Source organism: Ciconia boyciana, chromosome 24 (assembly GCF_034638445.1).
Source record: "Ciconia boyciana chromosome 24, ASM3463844v1, whole genome shotgun sequence".
Lineage (NCBI taxonomy): Eukaryota > Metazoa > Chordata > Aves > Ciconiiformes > Ciconiidae > Ciconia > Ciconia boyciana.
In genome coordinates, this window is record NC_132957.1 from 573566 (window position 1) to 593414 (window position 19849).

Consider the following 19849-nt stretch of genomic DNA (forward strand, 5'->3'; position numbering starts at 1 on the left):
AGCACTTGTCCCAGTCAGCGTACGCCTGGTGGGAGCGTTCCCATGAAGCCAGAGCTGCTGTCCCATGGCCCATAACAGGAATCGCTGCTTTGGAGGGTCAGGCACAATGAGGCAGCTGGGGACAAGGCGTGCGAGTCTCTCTGCCAGCCTGAAGATAGGGGATCGCCAGGGCTGCTGCCGGACACCGGAGGAAGAGGAAGTCCATATCCCATTTGCGCAGGACAGCCTGGTAAAGCAATGGAGCTCTATGCAGAATGTGACGGACAGAAACCAGGAGAAAAGCAAGACTCCCATCCAAAGGAACAAGTACTTGCTCAACATTAATGTGGGTGGCAAATTGTTCCAGATAGCTTACAAGGTAGCAGCCCGGTATCCCATCACCAGGCTTGGGAAGCTGGCCCTTTATACAGACCCTATGAAGAAGCTGCAGCTCTGCGATGACTACTCAGTGCAGAAGAATGAGTACTTCTTTGACAGAGATCCTTTGATTTTCCACTACATCTTCCACTTCTACCGCAGCGGAGTCCTGTGGATAATGGATGAGATGTGCCCCAGTAACTTTGTGGAGGAAATCGAGTACTGGGGAATCCATCTGAAATACTCCCAACGCTGCTGCCGGATCCTGTTTGAGGAAAAGCAAGATGAACTCAGCGAGTACCTGAAAATACAGAAGGAGCTGGAGGCAGAACTGGAGCCCCTGGCCTCAGTGGAGCAGTTTGAGGGCAAATTTCTGGGACGGTTTCGGAAGATGATCTGGAACCTTATTGAGAACCCGTACTCTTCCGCCCCAGCCAAGATCATTGCTGTCATGTCAAGCGTCTTTGTGCTTATCTCCATCGTGGGCATGACACTGAGCACAGTGGAGGAGATGAAACAGAAGACAGGGAAGATGTGGATGGAGCAGCTGGAGATGATCTGTGCCATCTTCTTCACCTCCGAATACCTCATGCGACTTATATCCTCCTCCACTTTCAAGAACTTTTTGCGGGCAGCGTTTAATGCTGTAGACCTGGTGGCCATCCTGCCCTTCTACATCCAGATCCTCTTTGAAAATCTGGACGAAGGAGACATGCTTTACCATGAGGAACTGCACAAGGTGGAGAATGTGAGCAAGCTGGGCAAAGTCCTCAAGCTCATCAAGCTCATGAGGATCTTCCGCATCCTCAAGCTGGCGCGCCACTCCACCGGCCTCCGGGCCTTCGGCTTCACCATGCGCCAGTGCTACCAGCAGGTTTGCTGCCTCCTCCTCTTCATCGCCATGGGGGTCTTCACCTTCTCCGCTCTCATGCACTCGGTGGAACATGATGTCCCAGGCACCAACTTCACCAGTATCCCCTACGCATGGTGGTGGGCAGCGGTAAGGTGTGAGCACCTTCTTCCAGAGAGGGGTGCGGTGGGGCTCCATGGCTAGGGGCTGCCCTGGTGCTCGAGGGATTCACCACTGCTGCTGGCCAGGAGGCAGAAAAGGGCCCAGTTTTCCCACCAGCTCAGTAATGGTGGGAAACCCAGAGCCCTGCATGCTCTGAGAAAAGAAATCGGAGATTTGGACTAAGCTCAGAGGCCCAAAAGCCGGTGCTGGGGTGGGACAGAGGTGGTGGCCTGGGAACCTCCAGGCCTGGGTTAGTGACGAGGGGGGATGTATCTCAGCCTGGGCTTTATCTGTCATGGGACCCAAGTGTTGGGTGGATGTGGTTCAGACCCCATGGCCATGGGGACAGGTACCCGGGACAGCCTGAGGCTTGTGCAGCATTGCAGCCCGGCTGGGCTTGGGAGGCGTGAGGGGGTCAGAGCTAGTGGGGCTGAGCCAGGGGACCCAGGGTTGCGTGTGGGTTGCATGCAAGGCAACACGGTCACACTGTGCCTCAGCCCGTGTCCTGAGAGAGGACGCAGACTGGGGTGTGCTGCAGCCAGGGACAGGAGCCCTTGTTTGCTGCCCTGCTCATGCTGGGAGCCGGCCGCTGTGCTAAGCCGAGTGCTATACTAAACCTGGGATTACTTCTGAGATGAGGAGCAGCTAAAACAACTGAGAGCCAGGGGTTACGAGGGCATTTTGATTTACGGAGGAAATGATCCCACAGATCACTTCTGCTCTTATAATCCCCCTTGGCCACCACAGGCTGCCTGCTTCAAATTCATCCCTCCTCGAGGAAGTGCAAAATCACTTAGCAAAATCACCAGATTTGAGTATTTAAACATCACAGGCTGATCCTCTCCCCCATCAGCATGGCTCTATGCAAAGCCCAAACCTCTCTGCCTCAGCTCTCACCCTGTCCCCATAGTCCTGCTCCCCTGTCATCCAAACACGATTCCTCAGGGTGCATTCCTGGGCAGTGCCTCTGCGTCCCTTGGAGGGAGGGTCTGGGAAGCTTCATTGCTGTGGGACTGGGCAGCTTATGGCCAGGAAGCACCGGAGCCGCTGCTCCGTGGGGGCAGGAAGCTCCAGCAGACAGTCTGGCTGCTGAGGAAAGTTCAGCTCCGCGATGTCCAGCTGCTTTTGAAGACACACGCGAAGGGGAGGAGGGAGCAGGGAGGCTTGCCTCCAGGCTCTGCTGTTGGGGCTTCATCCAGCCCTTTTCTTGGACTCTCCAAGCCTGCTGGGTGCAGCCTGGGGAGTTGAGCCCTGGCCGTGCAGGCTGCTGGAGCAGGGACAGCAGAGCTGGCTGCAGCCGTGGTGCAGTGCCGTTCCCAGGCGATACCTGGCTCCCACACAGGGGCAGAGGGAGGTGGCTCCCAGCACCGACAGGCGGGGTCTTGCTGGGCTGGTTCACGTAGGATTTTATCCTTTCCCTTCCTCGGCCAGGTCAGCCTCTCCACTGTGGGCTATGGAGACACTGTGCCCGACACGGTGCTCGGCAGGATGGTGGCATTTGGCTGCATCTCCTTTGGCATCATCCTCAACGGCATGCCCATCTCCATCCTCTACAACAAGTTTTCTGATTACTATGCCAAGCTGAAGGCCCATGAGAACAAGACCAGCCACTCGCTCAAGCTCTCCAGGAAGATCCACTTGAAGGAGCGAGTCCTGCGGAAGCTGTCAGAGTGCTGCAGAGCCGACCCCCGCTGTCATCACTGACCACCGGCCCTTCACCCCCCGACACCCTCTCCACCATGATGCGTCCTGCCCTCCAGCCTGGCCGTCCCTCCAGCAGGTCCTGTCCCCTAGGGAGGCTCCACAGCTCGGGCAGCGAGCAGCAAGTCACAGCAGCGTCTGGGGGGGTCTGCTGTTGTACAGGTGCCGCTGCCAGCTCGGACTGTTTGGAGGGATGAAACGTGCCCGTGACTGTGTTGTGACCTTCCTCGATATTGCGTGCTGGACCCTGCTGTCCCACAGAGCGGTCAATAAAGGACCAGCTAAAGAGTGCACTGTATGGCCAAGGCAGGACGTCTGCCTGTCGTGGTCTGGGGCATGGGGCGCCCCGAGGACACAGGGAGCGAGCAGTGGGATGCATGGGGCTGAACTCTGTCACCTTTCTGAGATGGTAGAAGCAGACGCCCACTGTGAAGCCCAGTGGACACCTGCGCAGGCGCTGCTCTGCTCCTGGGTTGAGTGGGACATACACAGGCTCCCCCTGCCAGGCAGTGGCCCCAGACCCCATGAATCCTTCCCACCTGAGCAGACGTTCAGCCCAGGCTGAGTCCAGCATGGGGATGTGGGTGAAGGAAAGACTGCAGCCGTGTGTCCTTCCAGCCAAACCCACTTTCCTTCGCACTGCCCTGGGAGCCTGGGGGCACACTCCCAGCTTGGGATGCTGCTGCGATGGGAACCATGGGCGCGCTGGGGGTGCAGAGCTGGTAGCCAGAGCATCCCCAGGAACAGGCATTTAATAAAGCAGGCAAAAACCATTCGTTGCCTTGGATTATTGTCCAGCCACTTTGTGTAAGCCAGTAAACTGCTTGTAATTCAGGGGTGAGGAGGGGACGTCTCCCAGGGCTCACAGCCACCTCTCCTGCCCATCGGTGGGAGGACAGGGCTTTCGTGGAATGCAGGTGAGCCTGTCTGCATGTTAGTTTTGGGATGAGGTGCCTGGCCCTGGGTGCATTGGAAGAGGAGCTGGGACATGTGCATGTGCTCAGGACGCACTGCTTGGCTCTGCCCTGTGTTCACATCCCGGTGGCAGTGGGGGGACGTCTGTGGGGCACAGGGGAAGGATTTGCCCTCCGGTGTGGGACTGTATCCAGTCAATGGGCTCCCAGGGTGGGATTAACCCTTCCCCTGGGTGGGATGGGGAGAGGAACCCCAGGCTGCAGGGCAGGCAGTGGTGGGGAAGGGCTGGCAGCTGCTGGTGCTGTTTTTGGGTGAGTGGTGGGAAACTGGTGCGTGCCAGGCCAGGGTGGGATTTGGTCACTTGCAAATTGGGCTTGGAGATGAAGAGCTGCTTGGGGGGTCCTGGTGTCAGCCTGGGACCACGGTTAAGCCGCTGCTGTTGAAAACTGTTGGAAAGAAGCTTGGAGGGGCTGAGCCCTCTGGCAGGGACAGCCATGCTCCCGCTGAGTCCTGGACCGCAGGGGACAAAGGGGACTGCACCAGGAGGTGCAAGGCAGGGACCCTCCCCACTCTGACCCCCAGCACCTGCACCCACTTCCCCGATACCCACCTTGACACCTGCCCTCTGTACCCGACCCACAACATTGGTCAGCTCTGTTTTCCGCCCATCATTTCTCTTCCACAAGGAACCCTCTCTCTGGGCATGGTGCAGCCTCCTCCAGCCATCTTCTCCCAGAGCCATCCTTCCCCACCACCCACCCGCCCCAGCAGCATCACCTCTGGGCACCTCTACATCCCCCCGCAACCCCAGACCTTGTCACCGCATCCCCCCATGTGCCCCCAGCGCCTGCTCGGGGACCCCTCTCCCATCCCCCATTGCGGGCTGGCTGATGGCTCCTGAGATCATTCAGCTTCCAAGGAACGGGGCTCAGCAACCGAACCCCCCCACCCCGGAGACTGCACTGTGGCTGAACCTTCATCTCTCTGCTTGCACCACCCCTCCCTGTGCCCGCAGAGTGGTCCCACAGGCAGCCCCACGGAGAACGGCACGTTTAATAGTTCCTCTAATTCATTTTACAAGTCACAACAATGCAGAAATGTACAGACATTTACAGGACACCGTACAGGTGGTTTCTGTCATATATTAGTGCTCTTGCTATATACATATAGTACAGCCTGCAAGAAGCCTCTGCACAGGCAAGGAAACCTGCACCCCTGTGCAGGGCACCCCGAAATGGAGCTGTTGCCTCGGGGCTGCCGAGTCGCACGGCCTCATTCAGGTTGATTTAATCAGAGCTTGGCCCTGAGCCTTCCCAGGCACTACCGGGGGTGACACCACCTGGGGCAGAGCCGGGCACCCCCTTGCTTCACTCACCCTGGTCTCTTAGAGGGTTTTGTGGGACAGAGACTCCCGTAGAGATGCTCTGGAGGGAGTGGGAGCAGCCTCCGCTGTGGCGGCGTTTCCACCTTCCTGCTCCTCCTGCTTCAGTGGCAGCCGCAGCTCCCGGCCACCATGTCATCGTACTGCTTGAGGACCACATTCTCGTCATCGTCGAAGTAGAGGAGGTTGATGGAGTAGAGCTTGTCGGGCACGCAGCAGGGGCTGCTGACGCCCTCGCTCAGCTTGAGGGCGTTGATGATGGACTGCACGGTGGCATGGTTCGTCGGCCGCATGTTCTCACCCAGTGGGAAGGGGCAGGAGCCCTTGCAGTGGTAGGCGTTGTACCCCCGCGGTGAGATGATCCAGCCGGACCAGCCGATCTCCTCGAAGTCCACGGACAAAGGGTGCCTCTGGCAGGGCTGGAGCCGGTCCAGCGAGCGGGTGCTGCGTGGCCCAGTCAGCTTGGGCACTGACATCTTGGCAGGGAGAATGGGAGCCTGAGGCTGTAGATCTGCCAGAAAGGAGCACCCGATGCCATTAGCCATCGCAGGAGCCTGGGAGGATGGAGAACATGGTGCAGCCCCCCCCCAGCCACCCCTCCCCTCAGGTTTTTTCTGCAGCTGTCTGGTGCAGCGAGCCCTTTGGTCACAGCCTGTCACCAGCCCAGGCAGAGCCACCAGGAGGTGACAACCTCACAGCCCCACAGCCGCCCTCATCAGGGCAAGCAAAAATCCAGATTTACATCTGTGAGCCTGCACCCCTGCACAGAAAGGAGGCGGCCTCTCCCTCTGGCTGGAGAAGGAGCTTTGGATTTGAAGGTGCCCCCACTGGTGTGGGGAGCACCCCAGTGCCCCACGGTTGAGGGGATGGTGGCACTGAGGGAGTCGTGCCAGGGTGCCTGGGACCCACCTGGGAAGCCCGCCATGGGCAGGGACGCTCCCCGGCGCCCGTCGTCCGTGAACAGGACCAACATGGGCTTCTTGCTCTCGTGGTGGTCCCTGCCGGATGCAAACTGCAGCGGTGGGGGTTCAAGCGGGCTCCCGCCCAGACCCTGGACTGTCACTAGCAAACCCTGGTTGCTGCTTTCATCTTCGGTCCAGTCGCGAACCTGGGGAACCAAACCAGCGTCACCACGGCGCTGCAGGCTGGGACAGGCACTGTGCTGGTGTCCCTACAGCAGGCGCCAGCCAGCAGACCCAGTACGCGGTCAGCAGCGGGGTGCCGTGAACTGGGACTGCCCCCGTGGCCGCACTGCATCTCCCAGCCATGGGAAGGGGCCATGCGAGCAGCTGTGGCTCGCATGGCCACAGGGCTGTGGCTCGCACAGGGCTGTGGCATGGGGGACACCATGGCAGGAGCCAGCACCAGTGTTACCTGTGGAGCAGTGGGACTGGTCTGGGGAAGGATGGGGCAGGCCCCCCAGGGCCCTCGGCAGAGCTCTTACCCCCCTCCCACAGGCTGTATCCCCCCCACATTGCTGCAGAGACTACAGATAGGAAATTGCGTTGGAGCCCAAAAGGCCACTGGGGGTGAAATGTGTTAAAAAAACCTCCTGTGTGCAAACCCCCAGGGTTCCCTCTGTGCCACCCCAACCAGGGGAAAAGCAACTCACAGCCTGCGTGATGGCAAAGACCTCCCAGCCCGAGCCCTGCAGCGAGACAAGCCTGGCTGCCAGCAGCTTCTTCCCTCCGGGGGCGTCCGGCTCGCTCTTCTCCAGCACTTGGTAGACGCTGACCTGGGGAAAGCAGCAAAGGGTAGTTACCACCAGCGTGTCCTGCCCAAGGGGAAAGACCCCCGACATAGGTACTGGGGAAAAAAAGGTGGGAGATGGGGGAGTTGTCAGCTTGGATTTGTCACAACCCGTGGGAGCCTTGGCTGGTGCATGCACAAACCAGAATGATACTTAAGAACCCGCCATGGTTAAATCATCGTAATTCTCTGTGCAACACGGCGACATTTGGTCATATGAATTTCACAGAGCTGGGCTGCGGTCCCACTGCAGGCGAGTGACCGCAGCATGCCAGTGGCATCCCCAAGCACAGGCTGGGGCACATCCCCGTTTCCATCCCCACCCCCATGCCCATCCTGTCCCCATTCCTGTCCCCGTCCCCATCCTTATCCTCACCTGGCAGAAGTGGTGCCTTTTGGGCCCATCGGTGGCCCTTGGCCAGAGGCGAAAGAGGTGCAGCTCTGCCGTCAGGATCTTCTCATTCTTGGCCACACTGGAGAGGACGAAGAGGAACCGCATCTTCTCGCCATGAGCTGGAGGGAAGGACGGGTTGAGAAGCGGAACCAAGCCAGGGGCAGCACCTCTGCCAGCTGTGCTTGGCCCCTTCCCGCAGCCCCATCCCCAGCACTGTGGGGACCCCCCGCCCTTACTTTTATCCAAGAAGCTGCGGACCGTGTTGCCCTCCAGGATGTCAGGGTTCTTGGTGACACCGTCCGCGTTGGCAACAGTGTTGAATAGATCCACCATGTACTGGGGTGGCTGCTTGAAGTGAGCCGGGGGGGGCGGAGGGTCTTCCATGCCAAAGACTTCCAGGAGCCTCTTCAGCGCCTCAGCCCGCCGGCTCGCTGCGCCGGCTGGACTCGGGCACGCCGGCTTGGCCAGGGCCAGCAGCAGCAGGACGGTCCCCAGCATGGCTCTGCTGTCTCTGCCTCAGCTTGACTCCTCCCTGCCTCCCTGGCGCTGCATTTATAACTCGCTGGAAAGATGGATTGGAGTCAAATATGCACAAGAGCAATCAGGAGGGTAAAGAGAGCTAATTGCCATGCTAACAAGGTGCGAAGCTGGGCTCCTGGGCGCCCTGCACCAATTAGCCCCAGTACACAAGCGGGAGGGGAAGACGGCTCACCCCAGCGCTCCCCGGGGCTGGCGGGGGACACGGGGGTCTGGGGCCCTGCAGCCCCTCGGCAAGGCCCTGGCTGGGCCGCGTTTGCTCTCCATAGGAGACTAACTGGTTTTTAATGATGGTACTAATGGGACAAACAGGAGGACCTTTGTGTGGAGGAGTGCAGCCCCCCGAAAGCCGAGCGGGCTGGATGAGCATCCCTTTCCCACCTGGGTGCTGCTGCAGCGGCTTGTGCTGCCCCGCGCCGACTGCTGGGAGCAAGGAGCATCGGGGGCCTCGGTGTCACACCGGTGTCCCCATCCCATGTTCCTATCAAGCGTGCAGGGTGGGGTGCCCGGGGACCCTTCACGCAGCAGGGTCAGCCCGGGCCGTGTCTCCCCGACGCTTCCTGCTGCAACGCCTCCGCAAAGGAGCCCGGCCAGCCGAGACCACGGTGCAAAGCGGGTTTCCGGCAGAGAACCGCGGCCCTGGGGGCTGCAGCTTCCTTCCGCAGCACTGCCGGGCCCTGGACTCTGGCCGTAACTCAGGAGCAGGAGGTACCAAACCGAAATTAAGCTTTTTTTTTTTTCCAAAATAGCCAATTGGCTTCCTGGGGATTAAAAGGCATTTGCTGCTAATTCCTGAATGCTCGATATCAATGAAATATCATGAGAAGCCTATGGACTCCGGATGAAGGGATAAAAGACAATTCTTTTGCTTGTATTCCCCAATCACAGAGAAACCAGGTTGGTGAAGGTGGATGTGTTGACACAGTACACTTGGACTCTTTACATTTGCTGTTTGTTCTAATGCCATGTGACTGAATGGAAAAAATTAGCATTATACAATATCTGCCAGTGCATCAGAGAAAAAGAGTAGGATCAGCAAAGCCTGTTGGAACTTACAGGGAACAGGGGAACCCCCTGTGAATGAGGCCCACGGGTACAGGCTCTGCGAGAGGCTTGGAGAGGGGAAGGTGCAGGAGTGGAGCCAGCACGGTCCATCTGTCCGTCTGCCGGCAGGGACCGAGCAGCGCTCCCCGGCCCCCCAGGCACCCGGCCGAAGCACTTCCAGGCCAGCGCAATAGGAGACAAGCCGAAGGCTACTTGCCCAGTTGGCGGGTGAAAGGGCTGTTAATTATCCAGAATAGGCAGGGAGGCAACGACAGGCTTGAGTGAACTGATAGAGGAAACTAATGGTATCCTCTGGATCCTTTCCTTCCTCTTCCCGGCTCACCAGCGGCAGCGGCACGTCCTGCAGGATAAGGATAACTGGGGCTGCCTGCAGAGGGGACATCTCTGCCCCAACGTGCCTGCCTACCTGCTTCCCTCTCCTCTCCAACTCCTGCTCCACATTTTGTAAACAGGAGCAGCCGGGGCCGTGCAATCCCCAGCCCGTGCCGGGCAGCCGCGTCCCCCTGCGTGCGCCGCATCCTCCTGGGATGCTTGGGCAGACGGAGGGGCCACGGAGCTGCACAGCGGAGCCCCAAGGAGCTGCGAATTGCCCATGATGTTTATTTTACAAGCTGCAAAACATTTTGTAGAGGGTTCATTTATACGAGCGCTGTTTAAAATAGCTTTTATTCAAAAAATAGCCTTCTCTCATTTACATATACTACAGACAGTCTGGCAGGGGTCTTGCAGGAGCCTCACCTGCAGCTCCCCAGCCCTGCTACGCCCTGCACTTGCACTGCCGGATGGCAACGACAGTGCGAACGCGGTCTCGGCGGCTCCTGAACGTGTGTACGTCGTACCGGTGAGGGGTGCAGCGGCCGGAGGCAGCTTCTGCCCAAAGCAGACATTTCTCTCCACCTTGCGACTCCCTGCAGTTAGAGACAAACCCAGTACATCCCCTGGCCCCCCACGCCCCAGGGCCCTGCGTTTCATCACTGGAAAAAAGGGCAGACGCCCTGGACCAGGGTGGGGGAGAAGGGAGGCAGCTTTCTTCGGGCGGCATCTACGCTCGCGGTGTGACTGGGTGAACCACCTCCTCCCTCTCTGCCTGTGCAAAGCAGGGGTTGTTTCTTTGTGGTTTCATTCGCTTCCCTTTGCGTTCACCACGTTTTTGTGTCTGCAAGCAACACAAAGTGCTGCCCCCCTGGCCTGAAACAACTGTCTGGACCTACCCTGCCTGGACACCCCCCCACCCCCCGGAGCATCCCCCTCCTCCTCCTCTTCCTGCCCCAGAGCATTGCCAGCAGGCGGGGGGCAGGAATGGCACATCCCAGGCTGGAGAAAGCCGCTGTCAGGACCCATCTGTGCCTGCTATCACGGGGGAGCACAAGCGGTATAAGCAGCTGCGCAACGGGCCGAATTCGGCATCATCGTCGGCAGGTTATTCCTTATCCCTTGAAGCACCAGGGCAGTGTGCTGCTGTAGCACCACTGCAAACGCTGCTCTGCTTCAGCTTTGTCCCTGCATGGTCAGACGCAGCCCAGAGGGCGAGCTGTGGGTGCTACCCAAAATCCGCTCCTGTGTTACCCTCCCAGGTCCTCGCCCGGGAGCAGCAGATGCATTACTTGAGAGGAACGGGAACAGCTCAAACCTTCCTCTGGAGGGGTGCGGATGCGCCCGGGAACGAGAACGGCCGGATCCTGGCAGCTGTGCTTACCTAAGCAAGCAGGGATCCCCCGAAGAGCAGCTGCCCAAGCACCTTCCCACATCAATTTCCTGCCGAGATTTGCAAAACAAAGGCATGAAAATCCCCTGCAGCGCCTCACTGGGGACACCCCAGGGGACCGGCTGCTGGTCACCGCACCCTCCGCCCTCCATCCTCAGGCTGAACATACGGCCCTCAGGAAGGGCAGCAGCGAGGCAAAGCTTCTAAGTATTTTGGGGGCACACCAGTGTTTTTTGAGTCAGAGGTCCCTGTGCACAAAGGTATGATGAAGTAGGGAGTAGAGTCTCCGTTGAACTGAGCTTAAGACATACGTAACGATTAAATAATTTTTTAAATATCTCACTGCTCACTTAACTATTTTTTAAAGAAATCCTCACCCCTAAGAAAAGGCCATTTGTTACTCTGTGGCACTGATGTATACACAAATTAGTGGCAGTACATTTTATAGCATGAGATTATATAAATGTGAGATTTTTACCACTATAGTTTGTTGCCAGGGTGTGCATAGCTCTACCAGGGTGAAGCTGCTCATGTCAGAGCATCCACCCGGCTGTTCAAACCCCACGTGTGGGCCCAGCAGCACAGCTGAGCCCACCAGAGAGGAGGCCAAGCCACGGGAAACCAACCTTGAGCCGTTCCTCCCTGTGTCCCGCAGAGCTGTGCACAATTTCATAATAATATTCCACCTGTGAAACGCGATAGCATTTTTCCCTCATTTCGCAGTTCTCCAGCGTCTGAACCACCTCCCCACCTTGTGGGTTTTTGACTAGAGCAGTGTTGAACTTTGTGGGCATGCAGAAAAGTCCATCTGCAAGGAAACAAGAAGGAAACTTAATCTGGGGCTGCATCTGAGGCCACTATGGCTGCAGCATCTTCACCAGGGGCCTGCCATGCGGCACAGATGCAGCGTCAGGCTCTGGCATGCAGCACCCAGCATGGAAAGTGCTGTTTTCTGCATGAGGGTCCCCAGCTGAGAGTCTGGGGCTCGTTCCTTCACCAGCTCAAGGCCTCAGAGATAGGTTTTGTTCCTCCATCTCAGTTTCAGACCACAGGGCAAAGAGAGGTTATCCTGGGTGCAAATTGTGAATCCTGCACCTGACCCTGTGAAAGCCCCATCTCTGCGGAGACAGCCCAAGCTATTACACATTATCTTTGAGAAAAAAGGTCTTTGAACATAAAATATTAATGGCAGCGCTTTTTCCAGAGACATGCTCTCACACCAGGGAGCTGGGGAACATTTTTTAACATTTACTCATTCAGCGTTTCTCTCTGGATTTGCCAGGGGGCTGTGCCCTGCAGGGGCTTCTTCGATGCTGGAGCCAGTGTCACTGGCTCTCCTGGAGATATATCCCCAGGCACCTCCAAAGGATTTGCTTTGGGCTGGGCTCTCCACTCTCCATGCAAGCAGACGAGCTGGCCAGGGCTGGGACGATGGAGGCAGCATCTCCCCACATCAGCATGAGTTATTACATCTGCCCCACCCACGTCGTGGGACGGAGGAAAGCTGGTACAAGAGGGGAAGAAAGGGAAGGCAGGCGATGGCCCCGGTTCTGGGGGCACAGGACTGAGTCCTGCTTAGCCTCTTTCTCTATTCAAGCTTTAACTCAATTAAAAATTCCCAGGGCAAAATAAAGTTCTGTTTGGATTTGACATACCTAGTCTGATTGTTAAGGAAGCCATGCAGAGAGCAGAGCGAAGGGGGGCTTTGGGTGGACACACCGAAAGCCCGTGTCTTCGCTGCCCTGTCACCTCCAGGCCAGGACACGCTGCCTCCAGGGCACGTCCTGGCTGGCGCAGGCAGGGGCTCAGCAGCTGGAGAGGAGAGACAGGGGCTCCTCCAGCAACAACTCATGTCCAGTTGGAAGGAAACAGGCGTGCACTGTCCTGCCTGGCTCAGTTTGAACCTTTGTTCTGCGTAGAAAGAAACAGTTTATCTACTAAATCTCCCAGCTTTTCTCTCCCTCACCACGTAAATTAGGATTAAAATCTCCGTTGCATGAGGTAGAGGAGGGGAAGAAGGATGGTTAAATTGATGTCAGTCTTGGGTTTTGGCTCTAAACAGGACCTAGTCTTGCCCTGCCCCAGCCCTTGCGTGCGGGTCCTTCAGGGGTTTGTGTTTGGTTCCTGGCTTTAAAATGGTTGTGAGAGTTTCCTGCCCCCTCCCAGCTACTTCACCAGCTGCTGGAGGAGATTTCTTTGTTCCAGGATGGGGCTGTGTTTTCAGGGGAGGGAAAAGCGTTTTCTGAAAGCAAATCTCTGGGATGCCTTAAGAGGGGGATACAAAATGACAACTGATTTCTGGAAGCCAGTATTTCTGGGTGAGGTTTTAACATCCTTCTCCAGGCCCCCTGCTCCTCTGACGTTGCCAGTCTTCAACATGACACTGAAAGTGTCAGCCTGACTTTACCCGTGAAAATCCAGAAGGAAAGTGCCGAGACCTGCCCTAGGGCAGAGGCAAAGCTGCGGGCGAGTCCACATTTCCCAGCCCTGGGCCATTATCACTGAATGAGCCACCGTCCATTAGCCACCCCGGGGACAACAGCACCGTCCAGCACCTTCCAGTCGCACGTCTGGGAACTAAATGCTGATTCTCCCACCTCTGGAAAAAAGCACTTCACACTGCCTAATTTTCTTCTCCACTTGCTGTGTCTTGCAGCCGGATTACACAAGCCACAGGGCTGCGGGAGCACTGATGCCTGCGTGTGGACCTTCCCCCAGCTCCCTGAGGGTGGGACACACATCTGGGGAGGACGGGTAGGGAGGACGTTGGAGGGGACGCACGTCTGCAAGCAGAGCCCCTTGGGGTTTTGTTTTCTCCGTCACCCACCTGGCTCCCCCAGCCCCTCCAGCTCAGGCCCCGTCGCTGCTTTTCAAGCTCAGGTTAGGACTCGCATTGGTCTCTGTCCCTCTCTAGTGGCTGTTGTGCAGCCGTGTCACAGGAGCTGCCAGGAAGGTTTTAACGGGATGGTTTTAGATGCAGAAATGCCGATAAAATGACATCAGCAAATGCCAGGAGAACTGATTTTATCAAGCAGTTGTGGAAAATCATTTCAACACGACTTCCCCTTCTGATAAAAACAGGTCAGTTCATCCTCACTGATGTGACTCTCAGCTTATTTTACGTGCGAACTCACAAGACAGCACACTCGTTCAGGACGAACCAGTTCAGATTTACCCCAGTGGAAGGTTTTGACCTGTCTGGAATGATTTACTCTGGAGTTTCCATTTCCGAGTGATTTTTGAAACATCAGTGTAGTTCACTGGTACTGAGATGAAAAGGCATTTCAGCCTAGGTTACTCTGATTCTATGATCTCTGGTTAGAGGATGCTTCCCCATAACACAAGGTGGTTGTATTTCCATCCTCACCCCATGTACAGGGGCAGAGAATTACCATTTCACCTGCACACCTGTGCTGTAAGGGCCCAGCAAGAGAAGGGAAAAGAAAGTCTGAACCCCGACAGTATAAAATACAATCCCATTCCCACCCAAGGCAAAGAGGGTTTGCGCAGCAGGCTGGAGCGTTGCTAGATCACGCTCTGAGCTCTGACGTTGGTGCTGGTCACACAGAAGGGCACTTCCCCATATTCCTGGAGGGAGGGAAGCTCTCCATCGTTCCCATACCTGCACTGTAGGTCAGGTCAGAGCATTTCCCCACGTCGACCGTGACCTCCCAGGGAGAGTCTGGAAAGAAGGTTTTCAGAGCTGGAAGACGGAGACATTCCTCAGGGCACGTGCTGCAGTGACAGCCGTCGACCACCTCCAACTCCCGAACACCTTCGAAGAGCAGGAGCCGCTCCACGTGCACACGGGCAGGCTCGCAGCAGGAACCCTCAGGGCAGGAACGCGGGGCTCCTGGCCGCAGCGGTGAGTCGGGGCGCCTGACCTGCAGCTGTGCAGAACAGGGCAAGTGGCATATACACTGGTAAAAACAGGTCACGGAGAACAACTTCCAGCATCAGCTCCCTAATAAAAACCTTTTCTGACCTAGAACTGACTCAGCTTTTACTCCTTTCTCCCTGCACGGCAGCACTGCGTCGCTGTGGTGCTGCTCTTCCCAGTGACATGTTGGTATCAAAACTGTTTATTCCCCAAAACCCTGCTACCATCAGCTGAACTGTATTGGCTACAGCAGCTCTCGTTTCACCCAGGCTCCTGATCTGGAGGGTCAGCGTGTTGACAGCTCTGGGGAATGAATGTGGACCTGCCCGCCTGGAAGATGTTGCACCAGCAGTGCCACAGTGGTGACAACAGTGGGACAAGTGACAACAAGATTTTTCACAGTTGTTCGCCCCCCAGGTGAACACTCACAGGACACACAAGTGCAGCACCCTGCAGAGCTTGTTTCCATTCCCTCTCCAGTGTTAGTTATCCTGGTGGAGACGGGACTTTAGGCAATGTCAGCTCTCCTGGGACAAGGAGTGCATCGTAGCCTGTGCATAGCTGTGTCCTCAAGTGCACAGGCTCCTTCTAGTCCCTCCTAGGAGTGACACATGGCATGTGATAAGGGAATGACATAAGCACCTCAAAGGCCGGATATTAATCTTGAAACCATGGGTCCTGCCAGTTTTGCTCAAGCAGGCAGAAAAAGGTCTCCAACCCCTCTACATGTAGAACACCAGCTCCCACGTACAGCAGATATGGCTGAAAGAGTTGGTCTTGCTGCTGGGCTGGGGGAGGATAGAAATACGCTTGGATGCTGCCTGGAGCAGCTGGGTAGGTTCTGTGATAGCCCTTCAGCTGAATTCTGGCCATTCCTCTGCCACGAGGTATCCAGCATTGCCAGATAGTTGCCATTTGTCTGGCCTGCATATTCCACTGCTTGCTGGCTAAGGGAGGACAAGAGGCTCAGCGATGGGTTTTCTGCAGTGAGAAGCCAAGAACAGGTATTTTAAAACACGTATAAAATCACAGCCCCAGGCACCAGTGTATGACCTGCACCCAGACCCAACTGCTCCTGCCACAGGGATGACACAAACACTTTTCTCACCTTCTGGCTTCTAAGGAAATCGAGCATGGAGGAGTGTCTGGAGAGCCCCAGGAGGCCGGGGTGGGGGGAGCTGATCCGCTGGGACAGGCAGCTGGAGCGGCATTTTCCAACGTCCACGCTGACAGGACTGCCAGAGACATCTGTGAAACACCAGATTGACAAAAGGATTACTCCTCGCTATTTGCGTGATGCTGGGGAGGCCCAAGCTCAAACCAGGGCCGAGTACGACACAAACACTGAACAAAAAGACATGGTCCACCCCTGGGAAGTCTGCCTGGGAGAGAGATTCCTTCAGCCTGAGCAGCTGCAGAAATCCCAGAGAGAAAGCCCTTCATTAGCACTGCACAGGTGTCTACTGTGTTTGCAGACCAGCAGTAAAACATTTCATAATAGACTGGTAAGTGCACTACAGAATAAAAAGAATGCAATTAAAAATTCACTAGGAAACAGTAGGTTTTATATTCTTTAGTGAGCTCATGAAGGATGGGGTGAGAATAGATGAATACATTGATTAGCAAAGGGAAAATGTGAATGCTCAGCTGTTGCTGAACTGCAGACCTTGAATGGACTGAACATGCCTGAGCACCCAGTGGATTCAGGGCAGAAAGAGAAACCCAGCCCTCCTTGCCTAGAGCCCGATGAACCTGTTCATGGAGCTGCTTGAGCTGAAAACAAATCTGCACACCCCCCCCCGGCCAAATCCCAGTTTCACAGCTCCCCAAACCTGTTGCATTGCCACATTAGCACTGCAGGCAGAGGACGGGAAGGTGGGAACGGGTGTGGGAACAGGGGAGACACAGGACCACGGCATCCAGGTTTAGATAGGTTTACTCTGCTGTATTTTGAGTTTGCAAAATGTCAGTGGTTATTGGCTAATGGCTGTTTCTTCTGGAAATCCTTCTAAAATGAGCTATTTTTCCCCAATAGTGCTGTCCATACTCAAAGGGTTGATTGATGTAAATCCTCATTTCATCATATAATAGGGAAGAAAACTGGCCTTAAAAGCGCCCACTGAGTAGTTCAACACCACTATAATTCATTTGCTTTAACCTGCTGGAGTTGCAGACCTGGCGCGTGCCGCAAAACTTTAATTCCGCATTGATTTGAAAACTGATCTTCAGTGTCAGTGCGAGAGACAGCCACCATCGCCACGCTGCACGACACCAGGAAACGTGTAGGGACATTTTAAACTCACATTTGGGTTAGAGCTGATGCCAGCTGCCTGAGGATTTCTTTGCCCAGGGAAGCGAGCGAGCAGTAAGCCAGGTAGCAACAGGCAGTATTAGCCATTCTGTGGGCGCTCCTCAGCCACAGGAAGGGCGCAGACAGCTGGTCGCTTTGCAAAGGACACTTTGCCAGCTGAAGACACCGTTAACCCCTGCTCTCCCAGCCCCACAGTGATACAGGCCACGTTTATTATTTTATCACTATCTATTACTGTTTTTACTATTTTTGTCGTTATCTGCTCTTCTAAAGTTGTTTCCTCTGGAGATGACAAGCTGTCACTGCTTGTGACAGTTCTTAATTTGGATACAATCATTTTATAATGCCTACTGTTCACATAAGAACCTGATATTTTGCAAACGCTAAAGGCTAAATTTGTACATGTACTGCTCTTGTGCACTGAAAAAAACCTAAGAAACCTCAGACTTCCGGCTATACAGTTTAAAGCCATTTTCACATACCTGTACTAAAATCAGCTGAAGCTCATTTTATGTAGCCTTACTGCTGCTGCATGGAGAACTGAGACTAATGGCTACTCCTGAAGGCCACAGACTTTTTTCTGGTGAACAAATGGAGCTATTTCCTACTTTCTCTGCGCAGTAAAGCCAGGACACCCTGTTGTCTTGCTGACAGCCCTTCCAGTGTTAATCCTGGGAACCAAAATTCTGCAGTAGTCCTGAACTTACACAGTAGCAAACAGAGGCAAACACAGAATTCAAACACAGAATTCAACCACATTGCAGCACATTGGTACAGAAAATGAAGCCTCTCTCATGCAGATGAACAGACCTAGGGGCCAGGCTACTTATCAGTTCCTATTCTATAAAACATGCTTTAAGCATTGGACTATCTGGGCGATGAGTCCCCAGCGTATTTCTGTCCTTAATCCCATGAGGGAAAAGTCACAAGGATAATTTCAACATAAAGAAACATCCGAGGGATGATGCGCAGGACCTGAGTGGGGAAGCTTAAAGGATCCAGGTTTCTTGCGGGCGAAGGGGAAACTCACCATGCCCGACATGGAGAAAATGGCTCTGCCTCCTGCAGCAACCCCTCTCTGCAAATAGGTTCCCTCGCACATCCTCTCTGCCGATGGCTCCAGCACCTGCAGTCACAAACCACCACGCCCAGCATTACCCCAGTTATAATTCACCACCTTTCCTGCTTGAGCTGGAGGAGGCACTGAGCGCTGAGCACAAGTCTCCAGCCACCTGCCATCTTGAACCAAATGGCTTCAGCATAAGGAAGAGATTTAGAGTAGTTATAAATGGACATGACCCATTCGACCTCTCAGACCTGGCTAGCTGGGCTAAACACCCTATCTGACTAATTAGCCCAAGAAAAGGCTGTATTTAGCAGTGTTTTATCTTAGGACATCAGTCCACTGCTCTCTTCTGCTTCCACGTTACTGCAATGCAAACTCAGGTAAGAGGAGTAATCTCACACAGCACAAAGCAGCTCACAGGCACCAAACTCCCCAAAGATTTCTGCACAGCAGCTTCCTCTGAGACAAACCTCAAATTATTTGCTGAGTGAAGACAATCCTCCATGCTGCTCACAGTGAAGCACCATAGAAAACATACACCGTGCCCTTACAGAAGCATCAGTTACGAATGAAGCCCACGCACAGCCTCGCACCACACACCCATGCAAGCCCTTTTCTCTCCTATGCAAGAGGCCAAAGCAGCACCAAAGACAATGAGAAGGAAAAGGAACTTACTGGCAAAGATGGGAGCATGCAAGAGCCCTGCGAAGAAGACTGCAGCTAGTGAGTCCTGCATGCTGCGCCTTGGGAAACACAAAAAGGTCTCCAGTATCTCTGATACTTATACCGAGCCCTCCCTCAGCAGGCGAGGAGGTGAACAGCCCAGAGACAAATGGCTTCGCATATCGCTGGCAAATGTCTCCGGATTGTGATCTGAACAAACACCTAAGCAGCCTGGGCAGTGATGGCATCTCTCCCACAACGTGTCTACGGGGATCAGGCTTCAAGCAAACTTCAAAGTGTTTCTTGAGAGCAACCGGTTTTGCTCCCAGCCTGGGGAAGCTCCCTTGGGGGTCTTTGTTCTTACCACCCCTTTCAAACTAATTAAGTTTGTGGTGACTCAGAGTCACTTTCAAGACCCCTCATTTGAAAGGAACATGCATCTTTCATCCTCGTTCATCGCATTCAATGCCCTTATCTAGGGACAACCCTCTTTTGTCCCTCCGAAACACCAAAACTGAGACAAAGCTGGCTCTTTGATAAAGATGGCAACACAGTAGGACTCAGCCACATCAGCAACGACAGCGTGTTGCCCACGACCACACGAGAGGCCTGCAGCTCTGTTTTTGCCTCTTTTCAGTGTGACTGAGCCCTGGAGCCAAGAGGAGGCATCTTTTTTTCTAGCTTGTTAAATACATGTAGGAAAGTACTACTCTCCTGAGTCCTGGAAACAGTAGAGGCACAGATAGTGCTTGTCTGCTGTAAGGGACTCTCACAGACACGCCAGTCGAGGGCAGCAGTATGTCCCAAAGACTTGCTGCACGTGGCTCTGAATTACAGAAGTTAGGATCTCTGCACCGACTCGGCCAAGTGCATGTGGCAGGGACTAGTTCCAATTCCCAGAGAAATTTTTTTTGCCAGATTCAGGAATGAGAGCGCCCACGAGAAGAGTGGTGGCAGCGTAATGCATCTGACAACACTCTGGCATTCAAAACAGGGTTGGGGGGTGGGGGGTGTTTGGCTACCATTACTTACAGGTGCAGCAATCACAGAAATGTATGGAAGCTGTACACCCCTAGGAACAAGCCAAGTCTCCCTGGAGCTCATACATAGTTC

At 55.1% G+C, this 19849-nt stretch overlaps 3 protein-coding genes across 4 annotated transcripts; 1 reads left to right on the forward strand and 2 right to left on the reverse strand.

The window, feature by feature from the left end:
* Nucleotides 1–106: 106 nt before the first annotated feature.
* LOC140643532 (potassium voltage-gated channel subfamily V member 2-like) lies at nucleotides 107–3816 on the forward strand. Its single transcript, XM_072845401.1, has 2 exons — nucleotides 107–1357; nucleotides 2801–3816. Exons 1-2 carry the CDS (start codon nucleotides 107–109, stop codon nucleotides 3071–3073), a joined length of 1524 nt encoding a protein of 507 aa, XP_072701502.1. The 3' UTR covers nucleotides 3074–3816.
* Nucleotides 3817–5415: 1599 nt separating this feature from the next.
* Nucleotides 5416–8007, reverse strand: LOC140643624 (bone morphogenetic protein 2-like). The gene is made up of 5 exons (XM_072845680.1): nucleotides 7746–8007; nucleotides 7492–7628; nucleotides 6979–7101; nucleotides 6276–6474; nucleotides 5416–5877 (listed from the first exon to the last, which is right to left on the reverse strand). Exons 1-5 carry the CDS (start codon nucleotides 8005–8007, stop codon nucleotides 5471–5473), a joined length of 1128 nt encoding a protein of 375 aa, XP_072701781.1. The 3' UTR covers nucleotides 5416–5470.
* Nucleotides 8008–9803: 1796 nt separating this feature from the next.
* Nucleotides 9804–19842, reverse strand: LOC140643536 (uncharacterized). Of its 2 annotated transcripts, XR_012039596.1 has the most exons (9): nucleotides 19769–19842; nucleotides 18749–18816; nucleotides 18038–18133; nucleotides 15805–15944; nucleotides 14439–14706; nucleotides 12472–12727; nucleotides 11443–11624; nucleotides 10808–10866; nucleotides 9943–10019 (listed from the first exon to the last, which is right to left on the reverse strand). XR_012039596.1 is itself a non-coding variant. In XM_072845408.1 (8 exons), the coding sequence occupies exons 2-8, from the start codon at nucleotides 18807–18809 to the stop codon at nucleotides 9869–9871; spliced, it is 957 nt and encodes a 318-aa protein (XP_072701509.1). In that variant the 5' UTR covers nucleotides 18810–18816; nucleotides 19769–19842; the 3' UTR covers nucleotides 9804–9868. The 2 variants fall into 2 exon arrangements, 1 of the variants encoding a protein (XP_072701509.1); XM_072845408.1 differs by lacking the exon at nucleotides 12472–12727 and having other exon boundaries at nucleotides 9804–10019.
* Nucleotides 19843–19849: the final 7 nt, after the last annotated feature.